Source organism: Rhipicephalus sanguineus, chromosome 4, assembly GCF_013339695.2.
Source record: "Rhipicephalus sanguineus isolate Rsan-2018 chromosome 4, BIME_Rsan_1.4, whole genome shotgun sequence".
In the NCBI taxonomy this organism is placed as follows: domain Eukaryota; kingdom Metazoa; phylum Arthropoda; class Arachnida; order Ixodida; family Ixodidae; genus Rhipicephalus; species Rhipicephalus sanguineus.
In genome coordinates, this window is record NC_051179.1 from 41,625,209 (window position 1) to 41,644,578 (window position 19,370).

General features: G+C 47.3%; 1 protein-coding gene across 1 annotated transcript in view; it reads left to right on the top strand.

The window, feature by feature from the left end:
* LOC119389815 (putative cyclin-dependent serine/threonine-protein kinase DDB_G0272797/DDB_G0274007) overlaps positions 1–19,370 on the top strand; it is a 105,193-nt gene that overhangs the window by 56,613 nt on the left and 29,210 nt on the right. Inside the window, exon 2 of the mRNA XM_037657208.2 lies at positions 11,857–12,078. Within this exon, the coding sequence (XP_037513136.1) occupies positions 11,906–12,078 (173 nt within the window). The 5' untranslated portion in view covers positions 11,857–11,905. The remainder of the gene's footprint in view (positions 1–11,856; positions 12,079–19,370) is intronic.

The following is a 19,370-nucleotide window of genomic DNA, read 5'->3' on the forward strand; positions in this document are numbered from 1 at the left end:
TGTATTAAGCGTGGAAAAGCTAGGTCAGGCGAAATGTGCAAAGACGTTCGCGAGCTTAGTATCAATTACTGCGTTGAAATAAACAAGCAAGCAAACAACAAGCAACAAGCAAGCAAGCAAGCAAGCAAGCAAGCAAGCAAGCAAGCAAGCAAGCAAGCAAACGCGGTTCGCTCAGTTATCGCCGGCTGCAGCCAAGTAACGATCGATGTCAGTCCGTCGTTGTGTCTTCTCACCAGAGAGGAGAACGCCGGGAGGCGTTCACCGTGATCCATCGTTCTGTCCGTACATACAGCGTGCTGCAAATAAGAAAAAAGAAAGACAATTGCGTTCTTTCTCCCACGAGAACGCTCACAGAGAACGCGGGGGCGCGCGCGCGCCCCCTCTCGTACATCTCTTCGGTCGGTCCGTGCGCGCAGCATTTCCGCAGCTGTGATTCTTCTTGCCTGTTCTTGCGCCTCGCCGATTCCAGGCCTTCCGCCTCATTTTCCTCGCAACGGCACCTGCCTTCGCGGTATTGCCGGCACGCTGATGCCCCGACGTCGTCCTTAAAGCTCTGTGTTTCTTCTTCTTCTATATAAGTACTTTACGTTCAGTGTTTCTTCTGACGCCCCGACGTCCTCTTTGTTTCCTTTTCTCTGAGCACTTGACGCCCGGTGTTCCTTCTCTCTCTCTTCTCTCTCTCTGAATGTTTCTCTCAATATCTCTCTTTCCTATCTCTCTCTCTCTCTTTTCTCTCTCTAAATGTCTCTCTCTCTTTCTGTCCACGGATGAACAGCAACAGCAGCAACAACAGCGGCAGCATTCTCGGGGCTTTACTGCGTGAGCCTTGATAGCAGCGCCCCCATCAGTGCATTAGCTCGGCAGTGTTTTCCTGCTTTTTGGTCCCTGCACAAAAAAGTCGCTTTGATTCGCCCTGTTCTTTCTCTCTGCCGGGCCGCGCGAAGTTACGTCCGTTTTCAGAGCAGAAGGAAAAATGTTCGCTCGCGTTTATTTCCGTATCCTCATACCAAGCCCGAGGAATGTTTCGATCATCGCTTGTATTCTTCGTCTTATTTCTTTTCAGATTTATTGTTGGCACGCTATAGATTTCACTCTTGCCAGTTTGTTCCCCTTTGGTATCCGTCCCTGTCCTCCGTTGCTAATCTTGTGTTGCTAAGCTTCTCTTCTTGTGTACGTGTCCTCAAAGGCTGGGTTCTTCGATTTTCCAAGCTATGTACCAACTGGTCCGACACCAGACTCTTCTACGATGAGTCAAGCAAGGATCGATACGAAACTGTCTAGAACAAATAGCCCATATACATTGGTCAACGGCTGATGTAGTACGCAATACCACAATGCGTATAAGCTTTGTAAGCAAAAAAAAAAAGAAATATTACAAAAAGCATGTCTTTAATCACGTCACCACAACACAAACCAAGTAGCATTACTGTGGCACATTAAGGATGAACAAAAAAAATCAGGAGCCCTTGCCCTGGAGGCAAGCGAAGCTTGCCGTGTGCTTGCCTGACGTACTACTTTTCTTTATTTCTCTCTTTCTTTCTCTCTTTCCTTCTCTCTTTCTTTCTGTCTTTCTTTTATCGCATTGTGCAATGTTCCCTCCTAACTGTTTCCTTTCTCCATGCCGGGAATTGCACCTTCATCCACGTGCTTAGCAGCGTGACACCTCAGTTGGTGTGGGCAACAACGACGGCCATGCGTTCATGTCCAGGCAACAACGAAACTAGGCAACGTGAAATTACAAGTGACCTCGATAAAAAGATCGGACTGCCATATCAGAAACGGCTGATCGCCGACAAGCCAAAGATCGAGAGAGCATCGATTATTGGAAAAAATGCGCTTAAAAATAAGCTCATGACCCGCGCACCTTTCGAGGGCCGCATTTATGTACGCTCGCCGGGACCAAGTATTTCGCGCACGATGCCGCCACCGAAATGTGCGAGTTATAAGAAGCTTTGGTTAACAACGCTTTTCTCTCTTTTGAAGACGATGGTCTTTCTTCGGATATTTGAACGCAGAAATTTTGGTCTGTCTGTCTGTCTGTCACACGATTCAGCCACTCGGCCAAAGTTTAAACACTTGCTGAACGCCCAGCCATCTTGAACTGGTAGCTGCGTTCATACTTGTGAACATTGTCGATCAAAAAGCAAATGTTACGCATATCTGAGGCGCAACATAAATATGTAAGGATTAGGAGGTGCGTTCCTTTACTAGAAAATACATAGCTTCGTAATTCTAAAGACCCTGTAGTGTTTCTTAGGCTGCGCTGAAAATGCGACGCTATGCACGAAAAAGCCCTCTGCCGACGATATGGTGCGGCCACCTGGCAGTGGCCCTGGGAACAGCATCACGGATGGCCGCGGATGAGACCAGGGCTCATGTAGTACGGCCGTCAGAAGACTATCGTCTTTCGACGACATTTGCAGCGGAGCACGCAGATACGCGGCCAATTGTTATTCCTTTCTTACACGACTCTCGCTTGCGCATGCCGCGAGCAAAAGCCAGCGGCAGCATGCGCCGATTTTGCAACGACAGCTCGCGGTGCTGTCGAGCTCAGGCAGCACCAATCTATGTCACAGCTCCGCGAACGCATGATTGTTTTCATGTATAAGCAAGGCGCCGCAATAGAGCGCCAATGTTTTATTTCGCCATGTCGAATCACGCGCGCACACTCGGGATCGAAGCTTTCATTGCGAAACCGCGCTGCGTCTCGCGTTCCTTCGTCATTGCCGCGAACTCCTGACGTCAGAGGTGCGCGGTGCGCGAGCGAGGTTCGAGATGCAAAGGTATATAAGCGAGTGTTGACTTCCACCGCGCGTTGTGTCGGTGGGAGAGCAAGAAACCACTCTGTGAAAAACACGGTCTCAAATCGCCGGATTCGTCATGGAATAAAGGGGGGTTCTGTGGATATAGCGATTTCGCGGGACTGCTACATGAAATACATTCCAGTTTTCTTCGTGTCTTCGTGTTTTGTAGACGTTTATGTTCTGCCACCAATTGTAACGGAGCACTTTTTACATACAACAAAAATACGCTTAACAGTTCCTTAATCCGGTGGCCGTTGCCTCCATCTTTGCCGTTTCACCCTGTTCGTCCTCCTCCCTTCGCTCCTGATCCCGTTTCCCACATGGCATTTGCTTTACACCGTAACAATATATAGGAATTGCTGCGTTTTCAGTGGCTTTGAACGATTTGAGAAAATTGAAGAAACGTCTATGCAAAGCACTAATGCCACGTGTAGCCGGGGCTTGACCATAGAGAACTACGCTGTAGGGCTGCAGCGGATGTACCGGTGTATAAGCTTAAACAATTTGGGACGCAAGCTCGCTCGCTCGCTCGCTCACTCGCTCGCTCACTCACTCACTCACTCACTCACTCACTCACTCACTCACTCACTCACTCACTCACTCACTCACTCACTCACTCACTCACTCACTCACTCACTCACTCACTCACTCACTCACTCACTCACTCACTCACTCACTCGCTGGCCCGCTCTGTCAATCAGTCAATCAATCATTCACTCGTTCAATCGAAAACACTCCCTGGCTCATTCACCAACTCCATGGCTCACTCACTCACTCACTAAATCAATCAATCAATCAATAATTCATTCACTCACTCGCTCGCTCACGTGCTCCCTCTGATGCTCACTCGCTGACCTGCTTTATCAATCAGTCAATCAATCATTCACTCGTTCAGTCAAAAACACTCACTCACTAAATCAATCAAACAGTCATCCACTCACTCACTCGCTTGCTCACCCACACCCACCAACTCAATCATTTATTCAGTAAAATAAAACGCCAGCTTTTCTATGCTATACCGAGGTCGACGCATAGTTCGGCGTGCTAAACAAAAGGTAACGTAATTGAAGCATACTCTGTCCAGCTCGAACGCATCAGTGAGATAGGTATCGCACGAGTGAACATAATATGCAAGAAGGTGAAGCTAAATTGGAGATGAGATGCACAATAGCTCAAGAGTTTACTTAAGCAGCAAGCGGGTCTTCTTAACGGCTCAAAAGAACGAACTGCAGCTGAGTAGTGTAGCTGCTCAGTGGCCTCTGAATAATTTAAAAGAACAACAGCGACGACAAAGTGCGGCGGCGCCGAGGCTGGCTTTAGGATAAGAACGCAAGAGGCGGAGCGTGCTAAACACACGAGCTGCCTGAAATAAAGAGGGACTGATTGAATTAAGTTGCGCTCGTTTCGCTTGCGTTCGCATCCGAATTAAAAGCCTCGGCGCCACGCGAACGACGTGAATATTCATGAAAGCATAACTAATCAGCGAAGCGCGAACCTGCGCTGCACGGCGTTTCGTGGAAGCTAATTAACAAGACAATACAACCGTAGATGGAACGTCACTGGTGCGCTTGCAGCAACTCCACAGAGGACGAGCCGATGTGTGCTGCAAGCTTAACGCCAATCGCTCGGCGATGTTTTAAGGAGGTTCACGATCGCAAGTGAGAGAGAGAGGGGGGCAAAGGAAAGGCAGGGAGGTCAGCCGGGCTGGACCTGGTTTGCTACCCTACACTTGGCGAGGAGACTATATAGACTGCTAAGCAATGCGTAGAGTGCAGTTTCTTGTGCGGTCCACATCTGTACACCTTCTGCGGGAGTATTCGATTTAGCCAAGTTTCTGTGGGATTTCTGCATCTGTTCACGGTACGCTGCGCTATAGACCTGGGCCTTCAATTCCTTGAGGTACAGCAGAGCGTTTTGCACCTTGCAACGTACCTTGCAACGACGGTGCACTGCTCCGACACCAGCGCTTGTGCTTGTCACTTTTGTTCTTCTGGCCTTCGCACAGCCCTCACTAGTATCAACAGTATCAGCAAATCCAGCTAAGTAACATTTTGCACCCTGCACCCTCCGTCCTCGATTGCTTAAAGCATCGGCCAGGTTTATCAGCATACAGAAAGCTACTTGATCGCCGATGCACATGAGCACGCTGTCATGTTGGTGACGATATCGTTTTTACTTTTATTTTCTATTTAATGCGATATAAAAACACGCTCGAAAATAAGCAGTTTCTGTAAGACACGTTACGTCCTTCGCTGCTCATATATAGTGTTTCATTGACTGTTCGTGTCGTGACCTTCCACTCAGCCCCTCTGAGAAGCGATATGAACACTCAAGCACGATTTCTCGCTTAAACTTCCAGCTAGCCGGCGGCAAGCCATACGACGATGTCCTCTATATGCCCAAGAGTAATAATCACTTCCGGCCACCGTCTCCGCGAAACTCCTCACCGTTTTTCCGTGCGCTTTTCGTTCTTCAAACTCTCGCGAGTTTGCCGTATCTTAATATTTTTTTGGTATTACGGTCCAACACTTTCACTGACAACTCCTCCCCGGCTTCTCCGCCCCTCTACCAATCTCCACTTCCTCTTTGCCTGTCGATGAAATTGGTCCCATCGCCCCATCGGCGAAGAACTCTCCCTAACTCGCGCATCGCTGAGAAGCGCTTGATCGTCATCGCCCTCCTCACTTCGCATCTCGCTAATTCTGTGCAGCGATGCGCGGGCCCTAACAACCTCTGAAAGTACGAAGAACGAGCGCGTAATTCTCTTCTGGCGTTTCTCGTCAGTTCGGCACAATTCGTGACGACAGGAGTCTGTTCACGTGACGTCATGAGGAAATGAGCCCTCGATTGGTCCATATACGAGGGATATCAATTGCTAATAGGTGGATAGCAAAACGGCGCGTCGTCTGCTACAGCACTTTCGGTTCACGGAACATTCCAGGCTCAGCTCTTCGCTGCTTCCAGTTGTGTGCGGTTCAGTGTAATCGGGGAGGAGGCAAGATAACTGGTAACAACCGCGTCGCAGAAAGTACGTGTTTTCTCCCCGATTACACTGAACGGCACACACCTTGAAACAGCGAAGAGCTAGGCATCGAACCGGAAGACGTCATTTTGCTATCCACCTATTGTCTCCTATACCCTGCTTTGCCGTGCAGTCTCTCGCCAGTTATGCTTTGTTTCGCGTGACTATCGTGCGCGATCAACTGAGTTCACTTTGTTTTCCGCGTCTTCTTCTGCGCAAGCGGAGATAACAGCGTGTAGTTGAAAAGCGCGAAATCCTGATGGGCTCCACGCTTACTGCTGACATTGTTCACGTGTTCTATGAAGAAATAAGTGGCAAGGAGGAAACAGCGCCTGTAGGAAGAGTAGTGAAGGCGAGAAAGAAAACCACTCTCTCGTCTTTGAACTCGGAGTCCATGGTTTAGGAGCCCTTTACGAAAAGTAAGAAAAAAGGACTATGCAGATCCACCAATACATCTCTGTTTTGAACACCATCGCTATGCAATACACCCTCTCGGTGTCATCAGGGATGCTTTTTAAATGCATAAATTCGCTAAACTTTGAATATAAGTGAAACGAAACTTTATTGAAGTGGTTAAATTTATACTGCGCAATTAAATTAGGCGCATAAGGTCGCGTTTATTTCCGTCCCACGCAACGGGAGTATTGGTGAAGAGCTTACGGTTACGGAGCACACAGTTCGCTGCATTAACTTCGCGCAATGTTTATGCCCCGCACGGTTAATTAACGCGCTATAAAGAAACGCTAGCAACAGTACTATATTGCACAACTTTGTGCCAAGTGTATGTATCGCTTCAGTAACATAGAACACTGGCGAGTAGGTATAGTTTCTTAATGCCTAACAGCGCGACAGACACAGACGGACGCAACACGGCGGTGACTATCGGACGCAAAACGGACGCAACACGGCGCTGACTATCAACTGAAGTTTATTGGTTCAACCAGTAAACTTCAATCGATAGTCAGCGCCATGTTGCGTCCGTTTTCTTTGCCTTTCGTCTGTGTGTGTCGCGCTGTTAGCCATTACGGTGTATCGCGTCCCCGCCTCACTATCATCCATTCACACTGCTGCACGGTTCTAGCCACATAAGCTTCGGCAGATAATTCATCCGGAGTACATGCGATGCGAAAAGCTATGCGGCGGAGGCAGAAGGTTTAAAAATTCAAGGCGTTGGCTGCCCTTTTCGTAATTTTAAAGCTATCTTTTCCCCGAGGCTAGTATGCTCAGCTTCTGAAAACGAAATGTTGTTTGTTTGTTGTCTTTTTTTTACAGTCCGCGCGTACCAGCACAGCTTGTTTGCCTTACCATCTGAAAAATGTAGGCGTACCTCTAAATATTAATATTCCATGACATGACTATAAGGCACGCCGCATAGTGGGTGTCTTCGTATTCATTTCATCCACCTGACAGTTCTTTAAAGTGCATAGTAAGTCCCAGTGCACAAGTTTTCATTGCATTGGCCTACGTCTAAATGCTGGCTTGGTGATGCGCTTGCGGTATAGGGAGACGCTACAAAGTACACAGTACGCAGTGTTAACAGGACGAGCGCAAATTTCAACTGGTTTTTATTTTTCATGCGTAGACTATATATATGAATAAAAGTTCACAGGGAGCTAAATGCTGCTGCCGCGGCCGCGATGAGTGGAACCCATAGCGCCGTAGTCGCTCAGCTATCGCGTCGTATGCGGCGTCACTATTGCGCTGAAACCATGCACATGAGACAAGCCCTGGCAACTTAGGTGTTCCGTGTCAAGCTCGTACGTTCCGGCATTCCCAGCCTTATTACAGTGAAACCTCGGTGATACGATCACAGCTCATACGAATTTCGGGGTGATACTAATTTTTATTTCGTCTTGGCCATGGCCCATTGGCCTGCAGTGTAATGGAGTACGGTTGCTGCGAACCGATATTCACCCAGCGACGTTTGATACGAACGTACGCTACCACCCAGGCACGAAGAGGTGCTGTCGCCGCTATCGCGGAAGACGTGCCAAGCACGTGCGAGCGCGGAAACGCAAACGTGGGCATGCCAACTGCCAAATCGTCAGAATCACGGTGTAAGAAAAACATTTTTCTAAAGGTGGACGAGGACCGAAAGAAGGTGAGGATGGTCTTGCCGAAGGAGTCAGGCCTCACAACGTCAACATGCGCGACCATTGAGGTCGCACTTGCACGGGCACGGTCCTAAATCATCCCAAAAAACACTCCCAATACCTACGCGATAACAAAATCAGAACACAGGACCGTGTTTCTGTAATTTTGTGGCTTTGATCCATCACGTCAAAGCGCTTCTTTCGTTACTTTCGCTGCAGTATTCGGGTGTCATGCAAAAAAGCCTACTAAATTTGGAAGGGGCTACTGCTGTCGCGGGTCACAACGCACCTGATTCATTAAATACGCGCGTACGGACCGTATATTTACGAGTGCTAGTACGATTGCCGACATATAAAAACTTTACTGACAATCATTCAGGGTTCTTCCTGATGTTGCTGCGGCCCTGAAAAACAATAAACGAAAATGTACGCCAAGCTTTCTTTTGTCGCATGGTAATAATAATAATATCTGGGGTTTAACGTCCCAAAACCACTATATGATTATGAGAGACGCCGTAGTGGAGGGCTCCGGAAATTTCGACCACCTGGGGTTCTTTAACGTGCCCCTAAATCTAAGTACACGGGCCTCAAACATTTTCGCCTCCATCGAAAATGCAGCCGCCGCGGCCGGGATTCGATCCCGCGACCTTCGGGTCAGCAGTCGAGCGCCATAACCACTAGACCACCGTGGCGGGGCGTCGCATGGTAAGTTTCTATGCTTTCTGGTGATACGAATTTCGGATGATACGAATATTTTTGGTGGCCCTGTGACATTCGTATCACCGAGGCTTCACTGTATTCGAAAACGGCTGCTAGTTGAGCTTCACGTCAGGGAGCATGAGATCTATCTATCTATCTATCTATCTATCTATCTATCTATCTATCTATCTATCTATCTATCTATCTATCTATCTATCTATCTATCTATCTATCTATCTATCTATCTATCTATCTATCTATCTATCTATCTATCTATCTATCTATCTATCTATCTATCTATCTATCTATCTATCTATCTATCTATTTTTCTTTCACTTTTCATCGTACCAACTTCTCCACAATTATCCGATGCCTCTCAGTGAAACAAGGGAGCTGAAGGGATTCCCAGGAACCGGAAGAACGCGAGACTTCCTTTCGCGTTTTATTTATCTTTTGCCCTTCTTCCCTAACAGCTAAGGTCTACTGCGGATCAGCTTGACGTCGCGTCGGGCGTTAAGACTCGCGAGAGCGAAGTGCCGTGAACGTATAACAAGGCCTGTATTTCTCCTCCATGCCTGCGTTCCATCCTACCTTAGCTTCGTTCTCACTCGTTGCCCCCCTTTCTTGTTTATTATGTCCTTTATGCTTCCATTCGGCTTTGTTATATTCTGTTTTTTTTTTACACTTTCTCTGCGTGGTTCTTTCGTTTTCTTTCTCTCAATGACGCTTTCAAAGTGTCTGGGAAAAAAATGTTTAAAGAATTGACGCAAAATGCAGACCATCTCGTTACGCATTCTCACCGAAAAAAAGAAAGAAAGAAAGAAAGGACATGTTGAAGGACGTGAATACCCCACCCCTTTTCCGGTCTATCTTATCTAACCTCTTTCTTTTTTTCCTTTTGTCTTCGCTTGCCTTCTTTGAGGCCATCTTCTGGCTCCTTCCTCACTCGTTTTTACTTTCTCTTTGAAGCTCGTGTTCCGCATCGCTGTCGACTTAGAGTCGCAGGGCCGCGAAGTCTGATCAATTGCGGTGAGAGTCGACGCCTCTTGCCAACAAAGAAACGCGTGAACGGCGTCGTGCGCACTTAGGGGGGCGCGGGAACGACGGGCCTCAGTCGCTCGCCTTTGCATACCGTACTTTCACTGAGAGGCTCTGACGCAGCGAGTGAGATAGAAGGAGAGAAACTTCAGAAAACGAGCCCGGTGTGCCCAAACTCTCTTCTCATCAGAGCACGAAGTTTCTTAGGTGGGGCTGATCGGACGCATTATCCATAACTTTACCCTTTGCACTGGCGTAGTCAGATGGTGGGTTGGGAGGTTCGAACGCCGACACCGTAATTTCTGCGGCAGGGGCTCTTCGACGCTATCGTGTTGATAGAAAAGTGAACGAAGTGTAAAAAAAAGTACCCTACACCTGAGAGCCAGACGCATAATCTTCGTAATGTTGTGTGTTTTTGAATTCGTTTCTCCGGAACGTTTATAAGTCTTTTTCTTAGAACAAATCAAGAGCTTTCGGGCCTCACGACGTGTGATGCCGTGTACTAAACTGGCTCGTTCTAAAGATGAGAGTGCGTTATTTCAACTATCTTCTCGAAGCGTATACACCCAGTAGTATAGAGCGAGTCAAGTGGTATGAATAGCTTATTCGTCGTTCTAATATGCACCAGACCTATGGCCGAAAATGTTGAAATGAAACACATAATGCGGGATGGGTGATGGGAGGTGTATACGTAATTCACACGTGCGTATGATGAAGATGAAGATTCGTTTGGACCAGAGGAAGCGAGTCGGTGACATCTGCGCGCTTAGAGTCGATCTATGTGAAATGCGTCTATTCCGGTGAAGAATGTGTGCATAGGACAGCCACGAGAGTGTCGCGGAGGGCAGTGGACAGGAAAGTGCATTTGTAGCGCAGCTCTGTGCGTCCGCTGGCGGACTACAGAGATTGGGTGGTGTTTGGAGGGTTCTGGCGGTAGGAAAGGGAGGAAGATAACTCGACGCATTCTCACATGCGGCAACGCCTAATTATAGTATATAAGTGTCATGTATTGCCCTTCGGCTTGCATGTGTTGCTTGGTGCTGCGCTCTTTTCTTTTTTTTTTAAGGCAATACCGGTATATACCTATACGGCATTGCCTTTTCTTTAAGGCAATACCGTATAGTCCCGCGAGTCTAGAAGAGTTCCAGATTTAGCGAGACCTGACGTCACCTCGCGAGACCTTGTCGGCGGCGTCGGCGTCAACACGAATGATGGAAAAAAAAGGAAGTAATAAAAGTTGGTCAAAAGTCACGTGATACTCAAGTGAAGGTGTGTGTACAGTCGGCGTACCAGAAGTCGCATGACCTCAATGTGACATGACGCCATAAATGGCGTCATCCTGAGATGTCATTGATGCGAATTGCCATTTACCAAGTAGTTTTACGAAATAAAACCAATGCGTCACTGCGTAATGGAATATTCATTTTCTGGGTATCAACTACGAAACTGGTTTGTAGGAACAAAGGGAAAAAAATTTAGGCTTCTAAATGATGGTAGCTGTTGACTATCGGCACGTTATACTCGTTATGTTGGCAGCCCGCTGTTATAGGATCAACGTTGCGATCATTCAGTGCTAGACTATTTGTAACTCATGTGCTGTTCGATTGTACCATATTTGCACATCTTGTGTTCTACTCTATGACATGTTATGCCCTTCTTATTGCTATTCCTTCTGCGTGTTTCGTCTGCTAAGCGAGAAGGAGTATCCGCTGCCGCCATAAAGACACCAACCAAAGAGATGGAATGAGAAATAGAGCGAAAGTAAGGGAGAAAAGAGAGAAAAAGATAGAAAGACAGAGAAAGAAACATACAAAGAGCGAAAGAGATAGAACGAAACGGACACAAAAAAGAGATAGAAAAAAAAAAGAGAACAAGCATAACCACGCATTGCGCATAGCAAGGGGTGGGAAAGGGGAGTGAGGGCAAGATGGAGATGCGAGGGTAAAACAGTATAAGTCTTGTACCATACTGTGCCATACTGTACCATGCTTGTACCATGCTATACCATATTGGTATAGCAAATGGTGGGAGTGGAAAGCGAGGGTTAGGAGAAGGGCAACGCCTCCAGCCGCTGCTTCCTCAGTCTTCGCACGCTAGTGCGTAGCTGCCCCTTTTTTTATAATTTTTACATGTTCTAGCGCTTCACATTCTGTACCCGTGACATGCTGTCTAACGATGCGCGTTTTGGTTGTCCTTGCAGGTGACTGCGGTGAGCATTGCTCCTCCGACTTGAGCTTGAGATCAAGAAGATGCGCGTCTACGTACTCCTCCTTCTGGTGGCCGTGGTGCTTGTGGCGCTCGTGCACGCGAGCAGCGCCAAGCGGCCGCAGCACGGCGGTGAGGGCGGCGTCGAGCAGCACGGCGCCAAGAAGCACCACCACAAGGAGCGCCGCCACGACGCCAAGCACCACGAAGGAAAAGGGTACGTGCAGCGTGTATATACGTGGCTTCCGAAATCGGTGCGGCGCCGTTGCGATCTCGTAGGCCGCAGGACAAAGAAAGCACCATGGCTTCGTTGTTTGCTTAGTTTATGGCGTCGAAGCACACCTAAGTAAAGAAGAAAGAAGTCACTGTATTGCCACAAGGGCGAAGCAGTGAAGGCGACAGCAACAACTTTGCAGCGTTATACGAAGGCAGCAGTAAGTCCATTAGGATCCCATATGGCGTAACTCTACAAAACGTTGGCATAAAGGAACACGGCCGCTCCAGGAAGCGAAGCGGTTTTCGTGTGGCGCCCTTCTGTGGCGTGTGGCGCCCTTTTGGTCAAAGTTCGCAGTTGCCCGAGTGACGCATCCCCCACCCCCACCTAACGGCACTCCTTCATGCTCCTTCGCCCGATGAAGCCGGCCGGCGCGTTTGATCTCTGCTTGAGCCACGCCCGTCTGCAGCCTTGGAAAGCTTTCGCTCGCACATAGGCGATGTTGTCGATTTGGACTTTTCAGTTCACATGACGGCGACTGCAAAAATCTGCCCCGAGTGTCCGTATAATCGCTATCGCCTCGAAAGTTAATACGGTGAGTGTCCAAGTGTCTAGCGTAATGGCGGATGTGCCTTTAGCAAGCTTCTCTGCAGTACAGATATGCATTGCGGTGTGATTAATTATCAAGCAAAAAACTAACGGAAGTCTCTGGTTCAAGCACTTCGTAATACGATGAACCCGGAGGCGCGGACTCTCGGGGAAAAGAATAATATAAATGCTGTATGCGTGTTACAGTGACTTCACCTTAATACAGTAGCGGCTGCGTAATGCGGGGAAGGGAAGTGACAATTTTCGCAATTCTTAGTCGCTGCAGAAAAAGAAATAAGGGCCCGCATTTCTTTTTATCATTCTAAAGTTTGCAAACCCACGTGCTCGAGAATAGCTGCGCGAGACCTTACCTGCTAATCTATAGCAAGGATAGCGCGATAACGAGTAATATGGCGAGCTGTGCATTAGTAAAGCGGCCAGTTATAGCGTAACAGGAAACTTATATAAGTAACAGGGAGAAGACTCGGGAAAGACTAAACGCGTGTGGTGTTGGGGGGTTCAATCCGTTCCCCCTTTCCCCCTGAAAATTTTGCGTATGTATGTATTGTATTTGTACTTGGCTGCTCCACATATATTGAACGAGACAGACACAGCACCCGTTCTCCGGGCCGGCTGTTCTATTCTCTGACTCTTCTTCCTCTGTTCTCACGCTAGCCGGGCCCCAGTGTCGCTCTTCGTCATCACACTATATATACAAGCACACATACAAACACACGCACGAACGTACATAAAGTCGGCCTAACACCCCCCCCTCCCCCCTCTCTCTCTTGAAATGTAAGAGTAACAATAACGGCGCATTGACATATGCCGATGCTGTTTCTGGTAGGGTACGAAATTTCAGAAAGGCAACTTTGTGTTCGTAGAAGCGGCTTGTCGGGTGACCTGGTACGTCATTCAGTCATGAAATGCCAACAAACGGTCATCGAACTGGAAGTAACTACGAGTAGAAAAAAATCAGAAGCCCTCCCCTAGCGGGAATATGGGGGAAGGCGAAGCTTGGCGTGTGCGTGCTTGACTTTCTTTCCTTCTTTCTTTCTTTCTTTCTTTCTTTCTTTCTTTCTTTCTTTCTTTCTTTCTTTCTTTCTGACCTTCTTTCTTTCTGACCTTCTATTGCGTTGCGCATGCTCCCTCTTAACTTTTTCCTTCCTGCATGCCGGAAATTTGACCTTCATCCACGTGCTTAGTAGCGCAACACTTCAGTTTCCACGGACAACAACGACGGTCATGCGTTCATATACAAGCAACAATGGAATGTGGCAACGCGAAATGACGAGTCACCTCGATAAAAGATGAGACTGCCAGCGACTTTCACTCGCAGTCTCCTCCATCGTTGGCGTAAATGAAGAAGTTTTTATTATCATATCAGAAACGGCTGATCCCGGATCAAGCTCACAATATGGAGAGGACCACTTGTTGGAAAACGGCGCATACGAACTCGCATGTGGCCCGCGCACCTTCGAGAGCAGCCTTTGTTCGCGCTCGTCGGACCGTGCTTTTCACTGAAATCTGTGAGTTACAAAAACGTCGCTTAAAACAGACAAATTGACGGGAACAGTGTATCCATGGGCCCGTCCTGTCACTTTTTTTTTGCATCTTATACCCGTCGTTTTCTTTTTTTTATTGTTTCCTCACTGTTTCCTGGTATTTTACGACGCATTAACATTGAGGTTCACTTCATCCCCAAGTACAATCAACCGTTTCCCGCATAATTAATGATTAACGGAGCTTCTGCAACACCTCGCGTCATCAGGCGAATTCGTTTTATTTTGACAGCGGAGCTATTTAAGCCGGCCGTAAAAACTTTGGTGTCCGCAGCAAACCGCAGGTTGGTATGCGCCACAGGAATCGGGCAAGCCCCGCTACCGAGCACAGAAGGTGCGAGCGTTAAACGAAAGCTGTGCTCGGCGAAGTGGAGCATGTGAAACACGTGAAAGAGAGAGAGAGTGAAGAAAGAGACAGAAAGAAAGAGAAAATAGAGAGAGAGATAAACGAAGTGAGATAAAGATAGAGAGAAAGAAAGCGATAGAGAGAGAGAAAAAAGAAAGAAAAATAGAGAAAGAAACAAACACGAAAAACAGATAGAAAAAACAGAGAGCAAGACAGAAAAGTAAAAATAAAGAGAAACAAAGAGGGAGAGAGAGAGTAAGGGAAGAAAAAGAAATAAAGATAGAAAGAGCGAGAAAGAGAAAGATATAGACAGAAAAGGAAAGAAATAGAAAGCAACTGGTACAAAAAACAGATACAAGAATCAGAGAGAAAGAGACAGAAAAGAAAGAGAATAGAAACAAGGAAGGCCACCCCAGCTCCGCTCTTCCTTCAGGCTTGGCACCACCATTGCGAAGCTGCCGTAATTTTTTTCATCTTTATTTTGATTGTGACGTATAAATATCGACAACGTGCGGCTGCTTCGTGGAAAGATGAACGCAGACATCTCTCCCTATCTCCCTCTCTTCACGAGATAACGTTTCTGAACAACCGTTTCTCCGTCACCCGTTCTTATTTGCAAAGCAGTACTGGTACCGTACGCGGCAGAAAAAAAAAATAAAGAAAGAAAGAGTAAATAACCGAAGCACGAACTGCGGGGCAATAAGCAGAGTACGGCGAGAGGACACTCGTCGAGAGGAAATTGGCGTGCATGCAAACAAGACGAGTGACGTGCACGCGTCTCCGTGCGCACACATTCAGTGTCCACACACTTCTTTTCCCAAACTGTGAACTGCGCGACGCTTGGCATATGCCGCACTTACTCGCTCCTAGCGCGCACACGTTTTTTTCACGGACAGGAATGGAAAACGAATCGCCGCCCAATTGAAACAAGCGTCTCCATTTTCATACCTTCAATAAGTGCTTTGACCTCACTCGTTTCGTTCACTCGCCACTTTTTACGCTGTTGCATTAGGGAGATTTGTTTTCACTTGGAGAAAAAAATATCAGGAGCTCTTCCCCTACACTCTAAGAAAAAGAGGTGTCATTTGACTCTTTTTTGCTAGACATGTGACTCTCACGTGAATAACTCTCTTTAGAGAGTCACGTTGACTCTCTTTAGGAGAATCGTGTGACGCACGACTTTCGTAAAGAGAGTTAGCGCATCTCTTTAAAGAGAGTTATACATCCCACGACTCTCCTTAAGACAGTCAACGCGCCTCTCTAAAGAGAGTTATACATGGGATAGTCACATGTCTAGCAAAGTAGAGTCAACGAACGCCCTTTTTTCTTAGACTATACCTGGAAAATAGGGGCAAGCGCAGCTGGGCGTGTGCTTGCCTGATCTACTACTTCTATTTCTTTCTATCGCATTGCGCGAAGCCCATAGCTTTTTCCTTCCTTCATGCCGGGAATTAGACCTTCGTCCGCGTGCTTAGCAGCGCTACACTTCAGTTGCTATAGGCAACAACGACGGTCACGCGTTCATATCCAGGCAACAATGAAATGAGGCAACGTGAAGTGACAAGCGACCGCGATAGAAGATCAGATTGCCGTGTCAGAAACGGCCGATCGCCGACGAGTCCACGATCGTGTGAGTATCATTCCTTGGAAAACGGCGCATACAAATAGGTACGCACGTGCCCGGCACACCTTCCCTTCGAGGGCCGCATTTCTGTGCGCTTTTTTTTTTTTTTTTGCGCCTCCGAAATCTCTGACTCTTAACAAGCTTCGCGTGAGTATATCGTGTCCGAGCTGCATTGTACCGGGCACCGCTCGTCGTAAGTGCCAGAGGGCCTCCTTATCGCTACGTATCGACATCCCAGCGCGTCTCATATTCGGTGCCCGAAAATGACACTTAAGATGCGACATTTCATAAGGGGAATTAGTACAATAGACCGATGAGAAAAAGGTGGCTTTCGCCTTCGAGTCTTCTTCGTCCAATGCATAAGGGACAGTGTACCTTTGACATAATTAGTCAGGTATTTATTTCAGTAGACATGTAATCTACCAGCAAGACAGAAGCAGTAAGACAGAAGCAGTAAGACAGAAGAAGTAAGACAGAAGCGCACAGAAATGGAAAACTGTGCTAGTTTGTACATGTTTTATAAAGTCATGGGAGACAACTGAAGTACGAACGAGCCGGGAGCTATAACTAAAACATCGTTCTTTCGTTTGTTTGTTTCCTATCTGCATTATTTTTTTTTCGTGAGTACCCTTAATTGCTGCACGGATACAGCCCCCACGCCCTTCTGTGAGGTCTAATTACACGACACTTGGCAACCGCACGTAACGTCCGGTGTACAGTTGTGTTCTCGACTTGTCACACACGACAGCTGTTCCGCCTCCCGCTTTCTTCGTTCGCGTTTCGATTGTGCACCACTGTACACCTCAACGAACAAAAAACAAAAAAAAACAAAAAAAGAGCAGCGCAATACGTACACCGACACAAAGACAGATAGAAATAGGTGCGCTCGTGCCATCGATTTCTATGTCGCTTAGAGTTCTGGCTTTTTTTTTCTTTGTAAAATATCTTCAGCTTGTTTGCTGACGGTCGTTCGGTGGCTCTTCGGCTTTTTCCACCGTACACCTTTTATACACCAGCTGACGAAAAACAACAAGAAAAACATACAGCCACCACATCTTTTATCGCTTTATTGCGCGTAATAGAATAAAACGTCCCGACTATTTGAACACGGCAGTTATTGCTCAAAGTTACGGGCTTTCTTTACTATGTTCCGCGGTTCACGTAAAGCACCTAGGGAAACACACACACACTCACTCTCCCTCTGTATCTCTCTCTCTCTCTCTGTGTATATATAATATATATATATATATATATATATATATATATATATATATATATATATATATATATATATATATATATATCCGTGCGCCGCCGCGTCGTGTCGGCTGCAATGATAACATACATAACGGTATTACGCGCAAAGCTTGTTGCTCGAGGCGTCTTGTCTCTCGATCGTCTCTCGAAGCGCCGACCTTTCTTTCTTTTTTTCAATTTATGGTTTGTCTTTTTATTATTGCTGTTTCGATGGCAACTCCGCCCTACTGGTCCTTTCCATAGTGGATCTGGTGTGGCGAAAGCGGTGATCGAAACAAAAAAGGAAGAGGAAGAAAAACGGAAGACTTAAGAAGAAAAAGAAATAAAGCTGGAGGGAGGAAAAGTGTGAGGACGGAAACCAAAAAGAAAAAAAAAGTCTTTATAGGTGGGACCCAATGGCAAAGTGTAATTCTTCCTCCTCCCGAAAAAAAAATTAAAATAAGGCACCTTCATTGCGGTCGTTTCTTCTCCTCTTTTCTTTTTTCTTTTCTTGAGTTTGCGAATGGGCCTATAGTGTAACGGCGTGAAGAAGACAGCAATAACAATACACGGCGCGCAATCACAGCAAGCGCGTTTCACCGCACATTCTAGTACTCGCTTCTGCTGCAACATCTGTCGTCCTCCGCTGCTGTTGCTACGCTGGCGATTCGACTTTACAAAAAAAAAATAGATAAAAAAAAACGAAACATCAACGGAAAATCAACAATTCCCGACGCGACCTGCCGGCGTTCCGCGTTTTCTTGCTGTTATTTTTTTTTCTATGGCCTAGCGGGAAGCGTCAATTCAGCCTCCAAACGAAGCTGCCTTGTGCTCCGAAATGAACGCACTCTTGCAAGCAACTTCGGCGGGCAGGCTGGTGCGTGCGTACGCTACGAAAGTGCTGCTTTCCCGCGCTTTTCGCTACGTAACAAAAAAAGAGAAAAAAAAAGAAAGAGTGGCTGAAAGAGAAACGGGAAGGACTTGGAACTGCGCACACAAGACGACCGCGCGCACTCACTTCGGCGCTGGAGGGCCCGAAGCAAAATGCAAGTGCACCGAGGAACCACGGTATAGCCCCCATAGCCAGGTAACACCGAAGTACCGGCCGGGCCCGAGCGCCTTGGCTCGAGCGGAGAGCCTCAAGCCATTTTCTCGTATTCAACCCCGCTTCCCTTACTTTCTGGGTTTCTTTTATTCCCTCGTCTACCCCTCCCTTCTTTTTTATTGCGCTGAGTCGAGCACTTCCTATACTCTATCGGCACATCTCCCAGACCCCCCTCTCCCTCCTCCCCAATACCGAACACCTCGAAATGGCTTTATGCTATATCTTGATGTACCGCGCAGCACTGCTGAAGTTGCGACAAAACGTTGGCCAGATGAGATGGTCCATGCCGAAAAAACATGTGGAAATAGGTTCTCCCGATGAAAATTACTTTCTACACGAAGCCAAATAAGGAACGAACAACGGGTTTACTCAGCAGCTACATACGCGTGTGTCGCGCTACGCGGTACAAAGTTAAGTGCACTCCACCCGCGCACATTTCGCAATAGCTGACAGACATTGGCGACGCTAACGATTGGCGGTAAGGGAATTGCGGTAGTACTGGATCGTTTGCGGAATGAAGTTTGGGTAAGAGATCCACAAAAACAACACTAGTACCAAAGCACGCGAGGACGCTTGTACTTGACTGAGTGGTTTTCGTGGATATCTGCGCCCTATCTAAGCATTAATTTTCGGAAGTAGGCGCTTCTTTACAGTGCGTCATTCCATTACTTCTCAAGCCCAAACTGCACTGAAGGTCGCGGGATCGAATCCCAGCCGCGGCGGCCGCATTTAAATGAAGGCAAAATGCTAGAGGCCCGTGTGCTTAGATTTAGGAGAACCCCAGGTGGTCGAAATTTGCGGAGCCCTTCACTCCGGCGTCTCTCATAACCATAT